The 24,348-nt window shown below is 31.8% G+C and overlaps 1 protein-coding gene across 1 annotated transcript; it reads left to right on the top strand.

The window, feature by feature from the left end:
• The first annotated feature begins 10,494 nt into the window (after positions 1-10,494).
• On the top strand, positions 10,495-11,622 carry LOC130973339 (transcription factor bHLH147-like). The gene has a single exon (XM_057897822.1). The coding sequence runs from the start codon at positions 10,735-10,737 to the stop codon at positions 11,413-11,415; it is 681 nt and encodes a 226-aa protein (XP_057753805.1). The 5' UTR covers positions 10,495-10,734; the 3' UTR covers positions 11,416-11,622.
• Positions 11,623-24,348: the final 12,726 nt, after the last annotated feature.

Below are 24,348 nucleotides of genomic sequence, written 5' to 3'. Positions count from 1 at the left end.
TCTTCCTCTTCCATGTCTCTTTTTCTTCTTTTTTGTAATTTTTCTCTCTCGTTATCATCGTCATCAACACCACCTCTTCCTCCCTCTTTTTTATTGAAATTTCTTCTCCTCTTTTCGTTTTCTCTTTCTCCTTCATCAAAATCACCAGAAAAAACGAAGAAACATTATTCAAGGTACTGTTTTACTGTTCTTCTAGATTTTTTTTCTAAATTGTCTCTGTTATGTGCCTCATCCTTAACCAGCAAAACATTAAAAGATTTCAAGAAGAAATATACTGTCTCCCCTATATTGGGTGTATTTGTTAAATCCTTTGGGCGTATTTCTGTAATCCTTTGGGTGTATTTCTGTAATCGTTTGGTTTATTTCTGTAACTGTTTGGGTGTATTTCTGTAATCCTTTGGATGTATTTCTGTAATCGTTTGGGTGTATTTTTGTAATCGTTCGGGTGTATTTCTGAAGTTCCATCATCTTCAAAATAATTTCAAAGCTTAATTTAAGAAACCATGAAAATCGAAAAAAACAGAAGGAGATCGAAGGCAAAGAGAACGTTTTTCCATACAAATCATACAAGTCATTTATATTCACGCCGTTTTCACGTTTTTTTGTGCCTCTTTTTCTTCTTTTTCTTTCTCCGTGCTTCCTCTTTCTCTTCCTCTTCTTCTTCTTCTTCTTCTTCTTCTTCTTTCTCTGTGTCTCTTCTTCTTCTTTTTCGTAAAAAAGGAAACGAAGATAAAACACGCGAAGATGATTCAGTAACGCGAGTGTTAGGCCCAACTTGTAAAACTTGTAAACAAAAATGACTTGTATGTATAGCACTACTCTTGTTTTATCTATTTTTTTTTTTAAAAAGAAACCTTTCATTCACCTATTTGAGAACAATAAAAGAAAATCCGGCGTATATGGCTCACTGGACAATAATACCCCTAAAGGATAGCAGCATTCTGATGCAAACCATCGTTTTTTTACTATAAATAGAAAAGATTTGAACGTTTTCTTTCACACAGAAAAGCTTTCTCCCGCCAAATGAAGGATCACCAACTCCACACACCACTGAAGCTCTCTCTCTCTACTCGCTCCGCAGAGAATCACCATGCCAAATCCAAAGTTCCCTCTTCCAAGAAATCTAGTAAGGCACGCCTTGTGAACCCTAATCGCTCGCATTTCCCCCGTTTTCTTCTTCATTTTCCTTTTCTCACATTCCATTCTTCTGTCTCTTCTCTTTCGAGCCAGATCACCCGCAAGAACTTGAATGCAGAATTCACTTGCGTTTCTGAGGATTCCGTGGACTCCTCACCGATCTCTGAGATCTCCTACCTAAACTACAACGATGATGCTAAGGTAAGTTCGAATCCTGAGTATTTCTACCTTTTTTTTCTTTTTTATTTAAACGCAAATTTCATAAGCGGTTTTCGTAATTTTGCTGTTCTTTTATCTAATTTAAGTTTTACTTGAAAATATTCTCTGTGTAGTTGTTTTGTGGCTCAACTCTCACTCTTAGATCTGTTTACTTATCGCTAATATTTGTGATAATTTCTGTAATTAGATTCTAATTTAAGCATACTTCAATGCTTTTATGTGCATAAAACTTTATGATCTTCAATGTAATTTAAGCAGACTTGAAAATTTTTCGGTGTGCATGTTGTGTGTAATTATTTATGTGATACATTTCTTAGATGTGTTGAATTTTCACTAGAGCGATTCTTATTAGGCATATTGCAACTGTTTTGATTCTGACGAAAGGAATACGAACATATAGTGGAGGATTTACCTGATTCAAATTGTTGATAATATATTTGATGTTTCTATTTCAGACCTTATTGGAAGAAACTCCTTCCATGACCTTGCTTCCAACGGATACAACTCTGTCTGAAATTACCAATGACGTAACAGGAAGTGGTTCAACTATTGATGACTGTGAGTTGGATGGTTTCAAGTTCAATTCTGTGGAGGCAGAGATTGCTCTTAATTTCCTAAAAAAATCAAAAGTTCATCTCCTCAAGTCCTCCAATGTTGCTCCGCACTATAGGAAGCTGATTGGTGAAATAATTGAGTATGCCATACAGGATCTCAGCACAAAGAACATGCCAGAGGACACAGACTGCTTTAACAAAGTGTCATCAGAAAAAATTCGAACGGTATTTCTATGCTTCTTCGTTTGGATAATTGTCGTGTGGTTTATGCTTTTCTTCAATTCAGGTATTCCAAGTGGAGTAGTGCCGACTTGAATTGTTTCGCTGTGGTTGATGTGCATATAGACTGCTCTCACCTAAAATACCAGAATGTGAGACTGCTTTAACAGAATTACCTTTCTTTGAGTTTGCTACTCACCACATAATTCCTGGGTACGGATCGCATTTATTCTTTTGGACCCTTGTCTAGGTTATCGTTTCTTTTTTTTTTTTTTTCTTTAACTTTTTTCTAATACTATAATTCAAGTGTTATACTCCACTGAAAAAACAGGTGTTATGTTTTACTGCAGAAATATTTTAACAGTTTCTAAGCAATTTAATTGTGAATTTGTTGCTACCTTTATTTGTTTCATCATGTCTTGACGACGTGCTATGATATCTGATATAGCTTAGGCCATACCCTATAAGCAATATGTATGTAGATATTTAACAAAACTCAGTTAGTCAGAGTTGTTTAATACAGTAAGTGGTGGTTAGTTAGTTTGGCAGAGCTGGTAATTCTGTTAGTTATATATGGAAGTTAGTTATGTAAGAACAGATGTATATAAGAATAGAATTCCACTGTGATCAATGAGAGTCTTATTCATCTCTCTCTCTCTCTCTCTCTGAACTCTGTCCATACACTCTCTGAACTCTCAGAAGTCACTCTTCTAACGTTGTCCATATCATGGAAGTATGTAATTTAAAAGGTTACAGGAGAAAATGACAAACAATGGCCATAGAACATTGACACTGAATAAATTTTTTCTTAGCTATTCTTTCAAAGTGAATATTCATCAGACAATTAGTGCCACTAAGCACTATTTATTGAAAAGATCCTCCGACATTGATTGGTTGGAATTTACTTTCCAACCCCTTTGTTTCATGTGATAGTAAAATTTATATTAGATAACCCAGCCAAAACTTTGATTTTGTGCCTCACATTTTAAAGTGTTTCAATTTTTTACTTATGTTTAATTATTAACGATTAATTATTACTTAATTTTGTACTTATCCTTTCTACACGAGCTATTATATGTACTACTCTTCATATATACTAAGAGGGGTACACTTTATTTTGTAATTTTTTCTTTTGGTGTCTTATTATTTTGTAAATTAATGCTATTAAAAAAATAATATAAAAATCCATTATACGTACAATCATGCATAAACAGGAGTTCTAATCTGGTACACCACAAATATGCGCCAATACATGTTTCATCAATATATTTATTACACCTCGATTAATGAAAGAATTAATTTTAATTTGTCTAGCATGTACATGTTCAGAGCATAGTGAACTAAGCAAGAACGGAATCAACAAAAATCCTTTTAACTTAGTATCAGGATTGCCTTATTTACAGTACCTTAGTCTTGAGATTGTCATTTTTGAAAATTGTGATACTACTTGTCTGTGGAATGCTATAAGTTGATGGGATTCGGCGTGTAACGAAGTAGAACAACCTTAGCTATGGCTCAGTGTTCCTAATTTGGTATGACCAAAGGTATTTAGATTGATTGAATTAACAAACAGATCTTCAGTTCGAAATGGTTATGAATTTTGTGATATGCATATTGAATCATCGTTATATGCAGAGTTAGACACACACTATTCCATGCTACTTAACTGCTATGGGAGAATAAAAGACTGAGATATTCTAATCAGGCACTGCTTAACAGTAAGATTTTCTTATTTAATACCTTTAGGTACATTATTAATAAAAAAATTTCGTCAGTATTTTAATTTCAATTTGTTTGCATCCTTATGATTTAACAGTCTTTTTATTGCACCTTGGTTTAAACCTCATTTAGTATTGTCTTATTGATATGTATAGATGGGTATTTAGCTTTCTGTTCTGGTATATTGACTCTGGTGCTTCATCCAATGAAGTATCGACAACATTGAGCCCCATAATTAGCACTAAGAAGTATGAATTATTGTTAGTATTGGTTTTAGTTATTAAAGCACACAAAGTGCAAATGGGGCCTTCATGGGAAGCCTGCTCTGAAATACTTAATCAAAAAGCAAGTAGGACGGGACACCATTTTCTGCTTGACTGCTTCCTTCTCACCGGCTAATAATTGAGGATTAAATTGATTAAAATATAGTATTATGTATGGGACTGTTGCCCGGGTAAATATTAGGATAGTTAAAATACTCTTAAATTTATCGGAACAATCTATTTTATCTATTTAAACGAGTGAGTATTTATTTATAAAATTAAGTTTGTTTAAATTTTGAATTAGGCCACAAAAATGGATAATTTATTTAAAATTTTTATATTTTTTTTAAAAAAAACTTCATCAATTAAAATTGATGTTTGTTTAAGTTCTTGAAGAAAAATAATTTTTTTGTTAAAATATTTTTTAAAAAATAAAAAATATAAACGGATAGCCCATTTAATCCATCAAACTAAATATAAACAGTTAAGACTAAAAAATTATGATTCGTAAATAAAATGAATTTAAATGGGTCAACAAATTTAATGGATTGGATTGAACCATCTGATCATCCTAGCCAATATCTTTTTTTTAAATTTTTTTAAAATTTATTTTTATATATAATAAAACAGAAAACATATATGAAGTTTTGAGAATATGAAATATATATTCCACTGAACTTTTCTTCTTTTTTCTTATTATGCTACACTCAAACTTGTTGCAATATATTTAGAGGGGAGTATATTGAAAATTTGACACAAATTTCATCAACAATATTTTTATCACACACAAAAAAAAAAGATTATATATGACTTCAGTTTTTGTATAGACATAGGACGATAGACACTAGCGGCTAGCCGTTGCACGGAATGAAAAGAAAAAAAATTGTTTTTTTGGGGTGGGGGCTCAATTTCAGTTCAGTCAATAAGCCGATTTAAAGGCAATTGCATGCATCAATACTATTGATCATATTGAATTCCTCCTCCAATAAGAGAGATATTCTTATTAGGTGTTCTGAATTTTTATTTTCTTCTAATAATATTAATCAATTAGACAAGAATAATCTATATATTTACTACTTAATAAATAATAGAACAAATAAGATTCTTTGCAAATTAATATGGAATATTGAGTGTTTAGTTTTTCTGTTTTGTATGCAAATTCCAAATTCCAAAAGTGTGAATAAAGTAAAACTCGAGCATTCCAATAAAGAGAGATAATAATGAGGCTGATTTTTTTTTTAATATGAAAAAAATATTGGTGTTTTTGTTGAAAATGAAATTATTTGGTGTAATTATAAGTAGGTGAATTTTGCAGATAAGAAATCAACACGTGAAAGCGTGTTACACATGTGACAATATCTTGACTAACACTTAAAGGACATGTTGTATAACTTTTACAATATTGTAATATATTTCAAATGTTAATATTCAACCAAAATACCATCTCTATTCCTATATAAAAAATAATTTCTGCAATAATGAACCTTCACAGAGATTATTGGGTGATCCCAAAAATAATAATTTAAAAAATGTTTTGATAAATACTACTAGTGTTAGTGTGTGATAATCTTATGCGAGTTGCTGGTTATATGCTGTTCTAGCTAGTTATTATTGGTTTAGTATGGTTTAATAGCTATTAGTATATTGTAGGGGATTGTCTTTTTCTTCAACCTAATGACTTTATGATACTGAAATCCATTGGATGCGATTTGAAAGATCGGGTTGGCTCCAACATGCTCCTGGCCGAAAGCTATTTAAATATAAAAAAGAGTATAATGCTTGTAATAATACAACACCTAAGAGCAAATGTATAGAAAATTAAATAAACCTAACTATAACCCAATACTGTTTTCGATACTTTATTCGATATTATATTTTATACAATTCTAAAAATTATATTATCTTTGTACTATTAAATTTTCTCACAAAATACCCGTTCTGCAAAAGAAATTGTACATGCTAACATATAGTGTAATGATTCTGCACATTTTTTTTTCCTTTTGTTTTATCTCTATGCCTTTCAATTCAAACTAGTACTATTCTTCTTTCTACGTAATTATATTGTCTAAACTTCAATTTTGTTTTCTCTACTGAATTTTATTGTATAGAACTTATAACACAACCTTTTACATACAAGTATATATCTTTTCAATGCAATATATATTCCAATATAAACCTACAATTCTATATCATCTCAATTTTTAGCTGTTTTCCCAACAAGAAGTTCGACTTAAATTTTCTTAATTAACAAAATTAATTCATTCTCTTGTAATATTACCGAAAGTCTCAATAATTGCTCTCCACTATTTTTTTACTTCCTTTATTTTTGTATTGCTTATTTGAGTTATTAATAGAAGTGTTGTCATCAAAAGTTCATTACTCTTAATCTCTTTCCTAATCTTTTATCACTTAATTATTTTACACAACACCTAAATAAATCATTTGTCCTAGATGTATTGGTTAAGAAAGTATATTTTTTTCATAAAAAAAAGCATTAGAGTAAATATACTTGAAGCTTAACATTTTATTCTTAGCTAATATCTTATAAAAAATGTTACTAGCAAAACTAAAAATAAAAATAAAGTAAATATTTTAGACCTTAAAATATCAACGAGCTTTTTTTTTAATAAAAATTTACTAATATTTTATTTAACTTTTTCTTTGTTATATATGCATATAATTTTGTCAAACCTTCTTAATTGAAAACAATGTCTAATTTATTTATTAAGAGATAATGAATATACTATAAATAATTTGGTGTACACTATACACATGTTAGATTATCAAGTCGAGAAATAGATAAATATGAGTAGCGGTGGCAAAACGGGTTGAACCGTCAAATCAAATCGTCAAAAAGCGATCTGGGACAAAATTTTAAACCTACCAATTTTTAAAAATCTGCGAAACTTGCACCGCCAAATTGGCAGAGCGAAACGGGCTGGTAAATTTTTAAGGATATTTTGGACTTTTATTCACTCATATAAATATCACATTATAAGATTAGGGTTTTTCTTTACACCACTTTCACACGGAAAACACATGTAGAGGCAGAGCCAGAGCCTCCCTCCTCTTGCCCTCTTCAGTCTTTACATTGGCGAGTCGTCAACCTTCATCTCTCTCTCTCTCTCTCTCTCTCTCTCTCTCTCTCTCTCTCTCTCTCTCTCGCAGTCATAGGTAGCAACGCAGCACCGTTGAGCCGCAGCAGCTTAAAGAACCGGCGGCACACTCGGCGACCTTCCCTCTATCTCTAGCCTTCACGAAACTCTCTCTCTCTCTCTCTCTCTCTCTCTCTCTCTCTCTCGCTCGGATCGAAGTCGTTCGGAGCCCAGAAAGTACCAGAATCACCACGACAATGATGATTCGGCTCTCTGTCTCGTAGCTCACCAGCGTCCTTGCGTTTCTCTCTGTCACGACCTCTCCTCTCTCTCTCCCTCACAAGTCACAGCCGCGAAGGCCAAAGGCCGAAGGCTCTCTCTCTTAGTCTAGCAAGCACCAGCGGCGACGATTGTAAGGTCCCACATCGGTTGGGGAAGGAGACGAAGCATGTCTTATAAGGCTGTGGATACCTCTCCCTAACATGACGTGTTTTGACGAGTGAGTGTGGGGGGCTTCGGCTATCATCCCTATCATCAAAGACAAAACCGTGAGGCCTTATGTGCTAAAGCGGACAATATCGTGCTAGCGGGTGGTCTGGGCTGTTACAGATGGTATCAGAGTCGGAGCCCGAATCGATGTGCTAGCGAGGGCGCTGGGCTCCCTTAGGGGGATGGATTGTAAGGTCCCACATCGGTTGGGGAGGGAAACAAAGCATGTCTTATAAGGGTGTGGATACCTCTCCCTAGCATGACGCGTTTTCTTCGAAATTAGTGTCAAAATTCTCGTTTCGATGAGCTCTACCCTAATTTGATATAATATTCGTGTTTCTAATCTTCCTTATTAAAAACTAATTTATTGACTAATTATCTACTAATTTAACCAGGGTTTACATCCTATCCACCTAATAAAGAATTTTGCCCTCAAAATTCAAATTCAGTTACCTGAAAAGAGATGTGGGTAGTCCTTTCGCATATCTGATTCGAGTTCCCAGGTATGTTCCTCGATACCAGCTCGACTTCAAGCTATTTTTACCAATGATACTTCCTTTCCGCGTAACCGTTTAACACTGGTGTCATCAATTCTCACCGGAGTTACTGGAAGTGTTAGATCTTCTCTTATTTGGATTGATTCCGGTTTTAAAACATGACTTGCGTCAGGAGTATACTTCCGAAGCTATGACACATGAAACACATCGTGCAAATTTGAAAGATACAGCGGTAAGGTAATTCAATAAGCCACTGGCCCAATTCTCTTCAGGATCTCAAACGCCAGCCTGTGACCCAAATGGGGGCAACTAAGGTGATGGAACAGGTGCTTTGGCTTGCTAGGTTGGGCTTGCAAAGAGCAAACTGTTGGCCTGCCCACTCCAAGTTGAGAGTTGGGCCCGGTAGTCTGGGCGAAGGCCTAGGCCCCACGGCTCCTAGAATGGAGGACAAAACCTTGAGGCCTTATGTGCCAAAGTGGACAATATCGTGTTAGCGAGTGGTCTAGGCTGTTACAGATGGTATCAGAGCCGGAGCCCGGATCGATGTGCCAGCGAGGGCGCTGGGCTCCCTTAGGGGGTGGATTGTAAGGTCCCACATCGGTTGGGGAGGGAACGAAGCATGCCTTATAAGGGCGTGGATACCTCTCTCTAGCATGATGCGTTTTGACGAGTGAGTGTGAGGGGGTTTCGGCTATCATCCCTATCGTCAAAGGCAAAACCGTGAAGCCTTACGTGCCAAAGCGGACAATATTGTGCTAGCGAGTGGTTTGGGTTGTTACAACGATCCTCTCTGTCTAGGACGCTCAGCGGCCAACCTCCCCCTCTGTTCAGTTGTCTCTCTTCCGCCGTTAACGTGCACCAGCAACCTCTATGTCTCAACTTAGCCATCAATCACGGCCCAGCCGCGACAACACTTCTCCAGTCGACCAACCACTCAGTCAAGCAGTTCTTCCAGATTCATCCGGTTGAAGCTTTTTTTATTGTTAAAATGTTATCAAATTAGTTCTGTTGTGGAACATTTGATTCCATTATAGGTGCTAATTTGTCCTTAATTTTTTGCGATCCTTAATTCTTTTTATTTCATTCTAGTTCATTGTTTATTTTGCTAGTCCTCTGAATTACTATTTTGATTTTAAATGCTGGACTATGTTATATTTAATATAGATTATTTTAAATGCTGGACTATGTTATTATTTTTATATGAAAAAAGTCTAATTTTTTATTAATAATTAATTTTAACATTCGTTATCTAAAATTTAAAATAATTTAATGTGTATACTTTTACATTTAAAATATTTTAATTGTAAAAAAATATCAAATGACATATTTTGATTTGTCAAACTACTAATATAAAATATAATTATATATAGAGTAAAAATAGTAGAGAGAAATATAAAAATGAAGAGAGGTAGATGAGAGAATTTAGGAAAGGAGTTTATTAATTTTGAAAAAAAAATCTCAAGGACCTATTTGTCCTTCGAACTTTATTTCCCTTCCAGCGTGGCACCGTAACGGACACCTGGACACCGTTTCAGCCACGTCAGCCAGTTTTGTTTGGTGTATGAGAGGAAAATAGACAGAATGACTAAATTGTCCTCCATTTGTTAAAGTCAAGAACTTTTTTGTATTTAAATTTTGTCAAGGATGTATTTGTCAAAAATTTAAAAAGTCAGAGACCTATATGTCTTTTTCCTTTCTTTTTATTTCATTCTAGTTCATTGTTTATTTTGCTAGTCCTCTGAATTATTATTTTGATTTTGAATGCTGGACTATGTTATATTTAATATAGATTATTTAAAAAAAAAAAAGAGAAGACGAGCTAGTCTACCAACCTGTTATTCTACTTTTTAACAAAGTGAAATAGCAAGTTTAACCTATATCACTTTAGCAGGATGAGCCAACCCATCCTATTTTATAAAGAATTTTGGCGGGGCAAAACAACCTGACCCAGACCCACTTTACCATCCTTACATTTAGATTATATATATGAGTAAAATCTACTGTTAATCTAATATTAATAATAAAATAGATATACAAATGAAAAATAATTCTTTAAATATATAAATTTTTTTATCAAACAACTCAAGTCAACCCATAGTTTATGATCCGAGCTATTTACACCTTAGTGTATAATAAATTGATGAACTTGTTTCACTAAATCCAATTATAGTTGGTCAAGTGTGATTAAGCTTTAAACATTTAAATCTTAGTTTTAATTAATCTAAATTATTAACAAGAATATGAAAGGGAAAGGGGGTGTTGTGAGTCCCTGTTATATAAGTGTCCCCCACCATTAGTCTCTCCCCTTCAACCTCCAGTGAAGGGACACCTCACCCACCCCCTCCATCCTTAGCTTCTTCAACCCCGTTCCCGTTCCCGTTCCGTTCTTCTCTCCACCACCTTCTTCTTTTTTTCCGTTTTCTTTCGCCCTTTTTCCAATCCAATATAAATTAAATAAATTTCCCCAATTTTCCCTTTTCCTTTAAATAGAAATCTCAAAAACATAGAAGCTTTAACTTCCTCTCTCTCACAAACACAAACCATGAAACTCAATTCAGAGATGGGTTCATCATCTCTGATCCCAACAGCACTCACCTCTACCCCATCACGTGACTCGCACGTGCACAACCACAACAAGAAGAAAAAGCCTCATTCCAAGAACCACAAACAGAAGAACAACCGCCAAGTCAACAAATGGAAATCCCAAACACAACAAAACCTATACTCCACCAAACTCCGGCAAGCCCTCGCCGGATCCACCCTCTCGGGCGGCGGTAAGTCCATCCGCGAAACCGCCGACAGAGTTCTTGCCAGCGCCGCAAGAGGTAGAAGCCGGTGGAGTCGCGCCATACTCACGAACCGGCTCAAGCTGAGCTTCATGAAGAACAAGATAAAGAAGAAGAAGAAAAGAGTGGGACCGGTGGTCAGGTCGAGAAGAACAAGAACCCGGTTGAACGTGGTTCGATTGAAGGTAAAGACAGTTCCGGCGGTTCAGAAGAAAGTGAGGTTGTTGGGAAGGTTGGTTCCTGGTTGCAGGAAGGAACCTCTTCCGGTGATTCTAGAAGAAGCCATTGATTATATACCTGCTCTTGAGATGCAGGTTCGCGCCATGACTGCTCTCGCTAACTTGTTGTTAGCGAATTCTTCTTCTTCTTCTTCTTCTCCTTCTTCTTCTTCTTCTTCTTCCTCTTCTTCTTCCTCCGGTCATGCTCCTCCCACCTGAGATTCTCATGATCATCACACCCTCCCCCTTTCAGTTTGTAATTTTTTTTATTTAAAAAATTATTGGTTTATGTCGTGTCGTGTGCGTGTGTGTTAATAACATGTATGTATGTATGTATATGTCTTTTTTTTCTTACAAAAAAATGAAGTAAATGATTAATCTGATAATACTACTTGGCTTGAAATTAAACATGTTTATAAGAATGTTAAATGGGTGACATGAGGTGAGTTAACAACAATTAAATAATTTATATATTTAAAAAAAACAATTATTACTAAACAAGGTGCATGATAATTATTACTTTTGGTTAATAATTTATCAAATTTTTTTTTAATTTATTGAGGTGAGTATGTGTTGAATCTTGGTTATGGGTATATCTTGTTAAGTTGTTATTATTTTGATCTTATTAATTTTGTCCCCGTAAAAACTTGTTTTGGTTTTCAATCGCTTACATCCCATTATTGATTTAGTCAAACACAAATTAAAATCCACTAAGGTGTATTATATTATCTTTTAATGTGATGATGAAGGAATAAGCTAAGGATTAGTATCTACTAACTTAAATGCATGCTTATCAATTTTGTCCTTAAGCAAAATCAGTTCAAAATGCATGGGTGATGGTGTAAATAACAGTAGGGTTTCTACTTCAAAATGGGTGCACGGCATCTTCTTAATTTCATGATTGGTCTGATCCTTTGTCGTATGATATATGGTCATAAATTCAATTAATGAGTTTCTGGAACTGAAACTCAAACTGAACAAAACACAAACTACACGCACATGCATATGATGCGCTTTCTTAGGGAATGAGTGGATTCAATTCTAGCCATTATCATCATGGTACTTATCGCTCTTTTTAGGTGGAAACTTAAGTGCAGTCAACTTTACGTAAAATTGATATTTGAGAGTCGTTAGATAATTTGACTAAATTTTCAGTTAACAATTCTCAAATATCAATTTCACGTAAAGTCCACTTTATCTGAATTTTAACTGTCATTTTATTACCTCCACTAATTACATTCTAGTGTGGCACTGTAGAGGAAGCAAATAAATAGTGTGCACCATAAAAAGATTTCATAAGAATGAAAAATACCTAACTCAACGATCTAGATGGAGTTTAATTTCTCATTAAAATTTTAAATTAAGTAAAATATGTCTTTTGTTTTTAATATTTATAATTTAAAAAAATATATTTTTAATATTTTAGACTCAGTCAATATTTTGTCTCTAATATTTTTTATTTGTGTCAAAATTATTTATGTATTTTTTAATTTTGTCTTTAATATTTTTGATAGAATTAATGTTTAGAAATAATTTTGATACAAATCGAAAATGTTAGAGATAAATTTAAATAAAATTAAATACTAAAAATATTTTTAAAAAAATTACAAATATTAAAAATAAAAAGAATATTTTATCCTTTAAATTTTATGGATAATTCTTTAAACACCCTTACTAATTATTAATCATTCTTCTAAATCTTCAGTAATGATGCATTCACCATGATTAGATGTTATAATAATTCTTTCATTCTAAAATTCATCCTCGCTCCTAATTCTTTAAATAAATAAAATTGAGATTCATCATATTTTTAAGACGTGAACTATTTAAAAAAAAAAATAAGAGAAAAATGATGAAATCCCACTAACGTTCTGCCGAAAGTGCCACAAACATCCTTATTGGACAAAATTCAATGGACCCATGTGGGTTTGTCGTCCCCCACCTTAGGTTTTTGACCTACTCGCTTTTAAGTTTTAACAATTAACATTATTCTATCTATCGGACATGACACTCGCATCTTTAATTTGAAGAGAAATACTGGATAAATAACTAATTTTAACAATTATACATAATTATTTATCAAAAATAAAATAGATAAATCTATCTTTTTTAAACTTATTATATGTGATTTATAATATATATTTTTCTTACTTTTATATTAACCATATATATATATATATATATATATATATATATATATTTGAAATTAATTTTTTGAACAATACTTATACAAAGCATTTTAATTTAATTTTAGGGTAAAGTATTAAATTGATCCTCTACATTTGAACATAATCCTACTCTGGTCCTTAAAGTTTAAAATGTTCTATTTGAATCCAAAATAGTTTTATGTAGCTTCATTGTACAAGAACAGTGTCAATAATTTGAAAAACAAGTACAAAATCTAGAGACACAAAATCAATCGTGAATGCATCAATACATTTATTTATCATTTTTTTACAATTTAAATAAAATATTTTCTATAGAATTAAAAAGAATAATAAATAAATATATTGATTCATTCACGATTGATTTGTGGTTCTGGAGCTTGTATTTATTCTCCAAATTATCGATATTGTTCTTGTACTGTTGTTATGTAGGATATTTCGTTAATTATTTAATTTTGACCTCATGGTGGGACTACATTAAAACTAAATAAAACTTTTTTAAATTCAAATAGGACGTTTTAAATTTTAAAGACAAAAACAAAATTATACCCAAACATAGAGACTAATTTAATACTTTATTACCCTTAATTTTAAGATCTTAATTTTAAGATCCCTTAACATTAAACACTTTTTTTTCTAGATATTTTATACACGCTTGACTCTAAAAGAGACAAACAAAGTTACACCATATGCACATATTACATTCAAGAGACTTAAAACAGCAAAAACTAAACTAATTACTAAGACCTAAAATTAAAACTAACACTTAGAGAATAAAAAAAAAAAGAAAATAATGAAATGCTCTATAGATTAAAACCGCCACAATAGACCATGAATATTCATATTTGCCAAAGCCTCAATTACTCCATCTTCATCCTTGGAAATAAGACCCAAACTCTTATCAAGATCCCATGTTCTTTTAGTCCCACCCCTTAGAGCCAAAATTGAGTTGTGAGAATTAGTAATGTCATGATCAACTATACTATCATTGTTGTTAACTGTTAATAAGAGCTACATTGGAACTACACTATTTTCTTTTTCTTTATTATTATTATCTAAATAGTTTTTTAAAAAAACTCTTAAAATTATCATATCCTTTTTTTCTTTGTCTTAATTAAGTTCTTAACTAACACTCCTTTCATTCCCACCACATCTCACACCACATACACGGTACACCATCCCTCAAACCTTCACTTCTATATGTTGATAAGGATGATAAAGATAGATCTTAGTTATGAGTAATGATGAGCAATGATAATGATGGTATAAAAAAAATATATATTAAAAATAATATATATAGTTATAAGAGCAAAAATACTTTCAAAAACTTTAAAGGGGGTAGGTCATGTAATTTCATGTTCTGTCTCTTCCTTCTCTTTACAGCCCCATCATTTATAGTATTATACTATATATTCTACATCTCTTCCAGAACTTGTTTGAAAAGATATACATTGCTTTAGGTTTATTCGCCAAAATTTAGGTATTAGTGGGAATAAAAGTGACGTATATGAAAGTAGTAAAGTTTAATCATATGATAGAACATAGAAGTATACGTATAATGATAAAGTGAAGTTCGTATAAAACTTTTTAAATTTCTTTCTTATAAGGCCATCTCTCTTTATTATTATTTTAGTGAGAAAAAAAAATAGAGTAAAAAAATGTAGGCTAAAAATATGTTATTAAATTATTAGACTAAAATTAGTTAATGACTAAAAGTAAAGACTAAAATAATAAATTTTGATCATTTTTTTTAAGAGAACTATAATGTGTTCTATCCTATACTACATAGAAGAAGTATTTTTATTTGATATAAAAATATAAAAAAATACTTTCATCCTTAATACCTATAATATTTTAAAATATCTTTTACAATAATATAATATTTTTATTACCTAATAATGTGTATATATATTGGTTTCCTTCTTTAATTAATCTCTCTCTCTCTCTCTCTCTCTATATATATATATATATATATATATATATATATATATATATATATATATATATATATATCCTTTTTTTTTCCTTCGGATTAGCTAGGCCACAAGAAGCCGGTATTAGAAAAGACAGACCATATAAATATAGAGTTTGATTAAAGGGAAAGAAAATGAAAGAATATGACATAATTAAAATTGAAAACTGAAATATTTAAATAATTTTAAAAGCTTAATATATTGATTTTATATAATTTATATTACGCTTTTTATTTTTAGTGTTGGAGTTGTAATGATGTTTTTTAACAATGTAAAAATTTAGTGTGTTTTTTTTATGGATACTACAAATTTAAGAATTAGATTTATGATTATTAATTTTTTTTGTGGATATCACAAATTTAAGGATTAGATTTGTGATTTTTATTTATTTATTTATTTTTAAAAAAATTTGTATTGTAGTGTTAAAATTGTTTTAAACATACTAATTAAAATTTTCAATTTACTTGAGAACGAAAAAACATCATCCCACTACAAATTAGACCTTTTAATTTGTCCACTATCAAAATCACTTTCTAATTTTTTAAATTTGAGAGTCTAATTTATTATTAAAAATAAAAAATTTTAAATTCATATTAAAAAATATACTAATTAACTATAATATTGAATTACACATCATTTTTTTATTTTTAAAAAAATTAGCCAAATTTATTAAGGTGGCCCTTTGAGGTAGGGCAATGGATCCTCTAATTGGATGGTAGGGTACACACTTTTATGTCCTCTCTGTTTTGGGACTGAGTCTTAGACAAGAAACAACCTCTCTCACTTTCGGTAGGCAGTACTGAGTTATACACACACGAGTGCCTCAGTTTCATCGCTTTCAATAGTAGTAACCTCTAAACTACTAACCCTCGTTCCCAATCCCCATATATATTATGATCACAAACTATATATATATATATAATATGGCAACAATGTATGTATATAATAGTTAAGGACTTAAGGGTATTGGGCTGCTAATTCAATTCACTAGCAAAAAGGCAATTCAATGATTGAAGTATAGGACTAGGACCACACATATATTTATATATAATGTTTGAACATTTGCCATATGTATGTATGTGTATGCTGCCTTTAAAGTTTTTCACATGGGATGGTGCTAGCATTAAACATTTATTTCAAAATTTTCAATGCATCTAGTGACCTGTTAAATATATAATTATTTATTAAATGTTTAGAAGAGATAATTTATGATATAATGTTAAAACTACTTTTATAAAATTATGATGAAAAAAATATATAATTTGATCATTATTTTTATAAATTGTTGTATTATTCATCATTCAAATCAACAGAAATTTTGTGAAGAAATGTGTAGGATTTTATTTATAACTATTTAGTATTTATGTATCTCCATATCATTATTTAAATGAGCAGTCCATCACTTATTTTTTTGGTTGTAATTTTGCTTGACAGGTGTGGAGTGTATGGATATCTGTGTTTGGTCGTCTTTGGACTGTTTCGGACTCGATGAAGGACCATTTTTTAAACTAGACAGAAGGGCCGCGTAGAAAAGAGAAACGAAAGGAGTGGTTGAGATGCTTTGTACGATTATTTGGAACATTTGGATGGAAAAAAATAGAAGAATTTTTTAAGATAAAAGCAAAAGTGTTGAAGAGATCATCTATCAACATGACCATGCTTAGCTATGACGAGTGGGGAGATGTGCATCTTTTATGTTATTGATGGCTATGTCAGAAATGATATGGAGATTTTTTTTTGTTTGTGTTACTTGTTTTGTTTGTCTGTTTTTGTGGTTGACTAATACTGTTTGCTTCACTCTAATATGTTGAACTCTTTTGTTTTCTAAAAAAAAAAACTTTTTTAAAGTAAAAAAGTTATATTTATCGTGTATAGGAACTAGGAGATAATTTTGATCAAATTAAAAATTTCAATGTTACTTATTATGGTAGGACGACTAATTCATTTAGCAAAAAGTCTCTTTTTATTAAAAAAAAAAATCAAGCTGGTTGTTTTATTTAGAAAGAATAGAGCATAGACCACTTGATTTAATCCAATTAGATCTATGTGGAAATTGAGTTTCTCTTTAAATTTTTTAAGAAAAAATATCATGAAAGATGACCCAATTTGAGGATTATATATGCCAAACTCTAAAATACATACAAAAGAAGGAGGATCAAATGGGATTTTGATAAAGACTTAATAATTAAATAACTAAAATAGGTGGTCTCGGTTGTATTGTATCTGTCCATATATCACATATTACTATATATATAAGTATATTAAAATTAAAGAATGACCATTTTCAAAATAAAAATTAAAAAAGAAAATGGTCAATTTGGCGTTTAGCCTAATGAATGTGGTGTATCCAGCTCCGAACACAAATGTTACTATCACAGCAAAATCAGATTCATGAAAGGGAAAAGTGAATAAGAAATTAACAAAAAAAGAAAAGAAAAGAATAGTAATTAATAAAAATATTATTATTCCCCCTTAATTTGTGTTTGTCCTCTAGTTTGTTGGTTCATGCGCTTCTCCCTAAAATGTTTGTTCTGACAAAGATAGATACTCTCGACTAGTTACCTAAGAATGGACCAATGGTAAATTCCCCATTGTCTTTCTGAGGCTATGTGTTATTCTCTTTTGGGGTTTCATAATTTGCTTTTCCATCATATTTCTAATTACACTGCTGTAAAGGAAAAGGACATTTCAGGGCTCTTGCCGTGTTGCAATAGTGCTCAGAAAGAAATTTTATTCCTATATATTTGCTTCATGCTAAAATATTATAATATGTTTGATTAACAAGAAAGAAACCTCATAAATTAGCAAACATATCGTTTCAAGTATCAAAATAATGGCTTTCATAGTTTCATTTATACCAATTATTCGATCTTCGTTTTACAGACTTATTATCAAATTATCTGTCTTTTCAAATTATTTATTTACAGAAATACTACACGCCAAGCATTTTATTACCAAGTTTAATCAAATTTTATTATAAGCATCATCATCTTAGAAATTATTGAGTACAGACTCTTTGGAGCAGATTGTGTAATCAGCACAAATTTTTAAAAGATCACCTACTTAAAACATTAACTCATTCCAGAAATTAAAAAAAAAAAAACGAAATTCATATAGAAAGAAATTGTCAAAAGATAATTACATATAGTAGCGTGTTTAGTGGCATGTAAATATCAATTAGATTATACCAACTTAGTTAAGTAATTAACTTGGTTATAGAGCATTATTCTAAAATAATATATATGATTCATGATTTGTAAATATGATATTTGTAAAAGGGTAGACTCATGCATACTTTACAAGTGTGAAATCAAATCTCACTGCCTATGCAAGGCTCGTTGATAATGTATATTACTACTACTACTATATATTAAATGATTATCCGCCGGAAACACCAATGTGTATATACTACTACTAACTAATCCGAAATTAACAGAAATTAATCTGGAAATTAAAGTGGTTGATCATTAAGCATAAAATTATTATTTTTGGTGTATGCTTATTGTTTATGGCATACAACGGTGTCTCAAAGCAATTGCATAGTAGTTAAATGAAATAAGTACCTTAGTTTTTCGCTTTATGACTACTACACTAAGTCACTAACTACATTATAAAATAAGAGAAAGTACGAGGACTCAATGGAATACTTGTACAATATGTATAATGGAGGTTTATAAAGTATTAGAGATATAATCATTAGTGTTACTTTTTCCCATTCGCTGAAGCTTTTGGGATGAGTGGTATCATGACATGGTATTAAAGCGCTAGATCAGAAAGGTCAGTTTAATCTTTTGGAAAAATGTTTATTATCCCTAGTATTCGGATGGTTATTCTAGATAATATGGGGGATATTTATTTTGTAACTCAATAGCCTATTGTACACATTGTACAAATAGTCTATTATCTTCTTAGCGAGATCCATAAAATAAAGGTAAGTGATGATTGCTTTAAGTAGAACATATATATAGATTAAAGAATAGATTGCGTAACCATTTTGTTTTATCTTATAATTGTGTTTGTAAATTTTAGTTATAAGTAATGGTGGTGTTGATGAAGATGAGAAATCTTTGTCTCAGGTAACTGAAACATTAAGGTTCTTCATTGCTTTATTGATGGTTATCTTTTACTTTTTTTTTCTTTTTATATATGTAGTATATATCTATAGGGTAACTTGTAAAAGTGCACATGAAAAGAAAAGAAGGATATAGAAAAATAGAAAGTGAAAGCTATTTTTTACCCTTAAAAGGTTGTGTGAGAAACAAAAAAGAAATTTAAATGGAGAAAAAAGTGAATCCCTTTGATTCTCCATTCTAAAGTGGAGTATTACGTGAGAATGAGATCCAAAGAAAATCTACTATAAAAGAACTGAAAATCTGATGAAAGTGTATTAATAAACATGAAGTTTTAGGTCTATTTTACTAAAAATAATTTACTTTTGTTAATAACTTTTTCAAAGATAATCTACTATTACGGTAAGAATAAATAATTTTATTAATATTCTTTTCTAGAGGTTTATATTAGCTTGACTCGAATAATTTAATCTTAATTAATTAATATAGTTATGAATGATATATGTGCAAAGAGTACTATTTATTTCCCCTATTTGGCGGAGTAATCTAACAGGGAATGGGAATAATCCAATATATATACATTATACATATATATACACACTTTAAATTCCATGTATGTAATGCAAGTCATCATCAATAATTACCATTATCTTTTGTTTTTCTCAAGTTTCATGGACGTGCTAGCTAATATATATCTTTGCAAGATTGTATTAGAATGATGTAAATACTCCTTGCTGTTATAAAATGAAAGATACTAAAGAAAAAAGACAGGTCAGTCACAAATATTAGAAAGTCGTATTTGCATGTGATATGTTAAAGAGCAGAAGAGACATGACAAACAAAGTGGTAAAACCGGTCGAAGTTCATCGAATGACTCATTTAATTCATCAAAAGAAATTAGACATAAAAATTAAAATCGCCAAAAATCTCTATCTTACTCACACTTTTATTTATAAAAGAATAATAGTAATATTATATAACAAATAAATATTATTATTTTTTATCAGTATTCATTTATATTTATAAATATTTTATATATAAAAAATATATAATATATATTTATATTTTTTAAATTTTATATACATAATTAATATTTTTAAAAATTTATACACATAAATTAATAAAATTTATTTATTAAAAATAATTTAATATTTATACTAATTAAATGATGACAAAATATTACTAAAAATTATTAATTTTAAAAGTTTTTTTTATAAAATTTATGAAAAAAAATATTCAATTTGATCTTGAAATAATACTTGAATCTTAATTTAGTCTTTGAAGTTTTGATTGTCTCAATTTAGTCCTTAAATTTTTTAAATTTAATTATATTAGTCCCTACGATAGTTTTCGTAAAAAAATTAATTAAAAAATTTAAAGACTAAATTAAGACAATTAAAATTTTAAAAATTAAATTAAGAATTAAGTGTAACTTAAAATTGAATATTTTCTCAATTCATAACAACAAAAAATCCGGACTAAGCTTGATTCAATCTATTCTAACTCACTTAATAATATATTTCTCACTATTTCTTTGCTTCAATATCTAATCTCTCACGCTTTGTCTCAGTCCTCAAGCTTCAAAGCTTATTAATTATAATATTTGATTCTTCATTCTCTTCCTTAGTCCTCAAATTTTGAAAGCTTTGTCTAATTTTAGCACAACAAAATAAAACAAATAATAAAAAAAGTATAATAGAAAATAAAATAAAACCAAATTATAATAGAAAAAAATAAATAAAAAATATAAAAAATAAAATAACTCTAATTTATACAGGAATGACAATGATAAAGGTACATGATGACGGTGGAAACAGAGGGGGGATGGCAACATCAGAGTGAAAGGGAGGAAAGGATGAGGATGAGGAAAGAGAGGGGGTTTTGGGAACCTGGCTGAAAGGGGCACAGCAACAACGACAATGATAACAACAACAGGGGAAAGAGAGGAAGATTGGGGTGGAGGAGGAAGGAGGATTTGGACGGTTTGTGAGGAGTGAAGTGTTCTACGAATAAAGCAAAGGAGAGGGCGGAGGTTGCGGTTAGAGATGGCAGCAGGACCCGTACCCGCCCCGTCCCTACCCAGTCGGGGCGGGTTTAAACCCGACCCGGAGCGGGGAAGGTCTGAATCGTGGCGGGTCTGATGAGCGGGGCGGGGCGGGGTGGGTTTCAGGGTTAACCCGCCCCTACCCGCCCCGGAGTACATATATATAAATATAACTTTTAGCAATTAGGGTTAAGGTTCTCACAATCTCACTTCTGATTCTCACCCTCACCCACCGTCACTGTCTCACTGAACTCCCAGTCCCAACTCTCGTTGTCTTCTTCAGCTTCTCCAAGGATCATCGCCATCGTAAAATCGTCTCATTCCCACTCCTCCACAACGCATCTTCTACGATCTCTTCCGCGTCTCCTTCAAGCCGCCTATCGCTCCTCCTCTGCGCCGCCTCTCAGTCCCACATCCTCTGCGCTCCCGGCCTCCAGCCTCCAAGTCGTGCACTAGGCGAGCCACCCCCGTGCCTCCTCTGCATCGTAATCGAGTCTTGTCTGGCTCCTCCTCCGCGCCGCCTATCAGTCCCACATCCTCTGCGCTCCCTCTGGCCTCCAAGTCGCGCACTAGACGAGCCACTCCAATACCTCCTCTGCATCGGAATCGAGCCTCGTCCGGCTCCTCCTCTGTGCCGCCTCTCAGTCCTACATCCTCGGCCTCTGCGCTCCCGCCGGCCTTCAAGTTGCGCACTTCCACCAGATTCTTTCCGCATCGAGCAGGTATTGTTCTTGCCCCTATCCCAGCCTTTTTTTTCTTTTTGAATAATTTGATTTGTTTAATCTCTGGCTAATTTTGGATGTATGATTAGAATAGACAAAGAAGAAGCTCTTTTGTTTTTTGAGTGATAATAGGAACAGTATGTTTGTTGGTTCAATTTCTGAATACTTGATACACGTGCAATTTCTCTATTATCAATTCCTTCCAATTTCCAGTATCTACTCTAGAATGTCCTGAGCAGTATTTTTATATAGTAAGAATTTTCCTCGTTAATTTTCTATTCTACTTTTAAGCTCAGTACCAGTTGCTTTCTTATTACAAATAGAACTTTGTTATAATGTTCATATGGCAATTCAAGTCTTGAGACAAAATTTGTCTGTAAACTGCAGCAAAATGTCTCAAACATGATTTATCTTATAAGTTCCATGGTATTATTTTTTTCTTAGAAGATAAGTTCTGTGTGTGGGGTTACACCAAGTGGATTTGAATTTAATCATGTTTATAATTAGACCACTTACATCCAAATCTTTTTCAATTTTTTCACATAAAGTTTTCTGAGTTTTTATCTTTTGCTATTGAACTGTCCTCCGTATAAGATAATCTCCCTGTTAAAACTTCTACAACCTTAATCCATTGATTCTTAAATAACTCATGGTGATAATTCACCTTCTTCTGCATAATAGGTGCTATACTAACTTTTCTAATGTATTTGTTCATCACCCGATTGTCCAGTGTGTAGACACATCCAATGTAAAATCATCATCTATGTAAATACAATATTAAGTTTTTTTATTTTGTTGGTTCTATTACTGACCAATATTCACGTTCAGTCTCTGTATAGACATATTTGGTCTTTTTTATTTTGTTGGTTCTATTACTGACCAATATTTACGTTCATATTTGTTCAGGTTTAAATCTTGATTTGCAAAATTTTACTGATGATGAAGATGTTGAAAGTGATCAAGATTAAGAGTTGAAGCTCCTTTTATATCTAACATTGTAATTTTTTTTTATTATGGTGTTAAATTTGTAGTGATCTAACAATATTTTTTTTTAAATTTCAAGTTATTTTAGCTAATGACATTGTATGAATTTTATGTTTGTATTTTAAATTGTCTATGAATTTTAAATTTTTGTCTTAATTTAAATATGAATAGGTAAAAATTAAAATATTTAATTTTTATAGGGACGGGTCGGGGTGGGGCTGGTACTCGCAGGGGCGGATTCGGGTTCTGTAATTTACTACCCGCGAGTACTGATGGGGCGGGTAGTATACGCATAACAGGACGGCGGGACGGAATCGGGTAGAGCAAAAACCCGCCCCTACCCGCTCCACTGCCACCCCTAATTGGTGTTGGATTAATCTAATGCTAATTAATGACACGATACTAAATGAAACACAACTTTTTTGCATTATCATAGATATGATAAATGTTTATCATTATTGTCAACAAAATTTTTCATGATTTATCGTCAGATTTGTGCACGTAATTTTACCACAATTCTAAAAGTCTTTTTGACACTATATTTAGTCAAATTTAGTAATCAATTTTTAAATCTAATGGTAATGGGCACTAAATTTGATTAAATCTCTATTAAATCAATAAATTTGACAGTAAATACGATAATTTAAAACGTCACTGTATAAAAAACACTAAACACTGTTAAATTTATTGTTGCATTTAGCATCGAATTTATCAGCAGATTTGATAATAAATTTGTTGGATAAAAAAGTTGCTGACGAATCCTACTTTTTAACGATGAATTCATCGGTAATATTTAGAAAAAAAAAAGATAAATTGATCATTACTATCAAAATTACCGGCATATTTTATCCACCAACAAAGCCTGATTAATGAAATTCTGTGTTTTAGTCACGCGCATTACATTACCGTCGAATTTATCCAACGGTAATTTTACCTTAAATTGGAATCGCGTATCTCCCTTCATTTTAAAAGACCCTCTCTCTCTCTCTCTCTCTCTCTCTCTCTCTCTCTCTCTCTCTCTCTCTCTCTCTCTCTCTCTCTCTCTCTCTCTCTCTCTCTCTCTCTCTCTCTCTCTCTCTCTCTCTCTCTCTCTCTCTCTCTCTCTCTCTCTCTCTCTCTCTCTCTCGCGCAAAAACATCCCCATTTTCACTCTCCTTTCACTCAGCCTCTCATAGCGATGAAACTCTTCCCTCT

The sequence above is a fragment of the Arachis stenosperma genome, chromosome 4 (assembly GCF_014773155.1).
Source record: "Arachis stenosperma cultivar V10309 chromosome 4, arast.V10309.gnm1.PFL2, whole genome shotgun sequence".
NCBI classification, from domain to species: domain Eukaryota; kingdom Viridiplantae; phylum Streptophyta; class Magnoliopsida; order Fabales; family Fabaceae; genus Arachis; species Arachis stenosperma.
The sequence above is the reverse complement of the archived record's forward strand: the minus strand, read 5'-3'. Positions and strand labels throughout refer to the sequence as shown.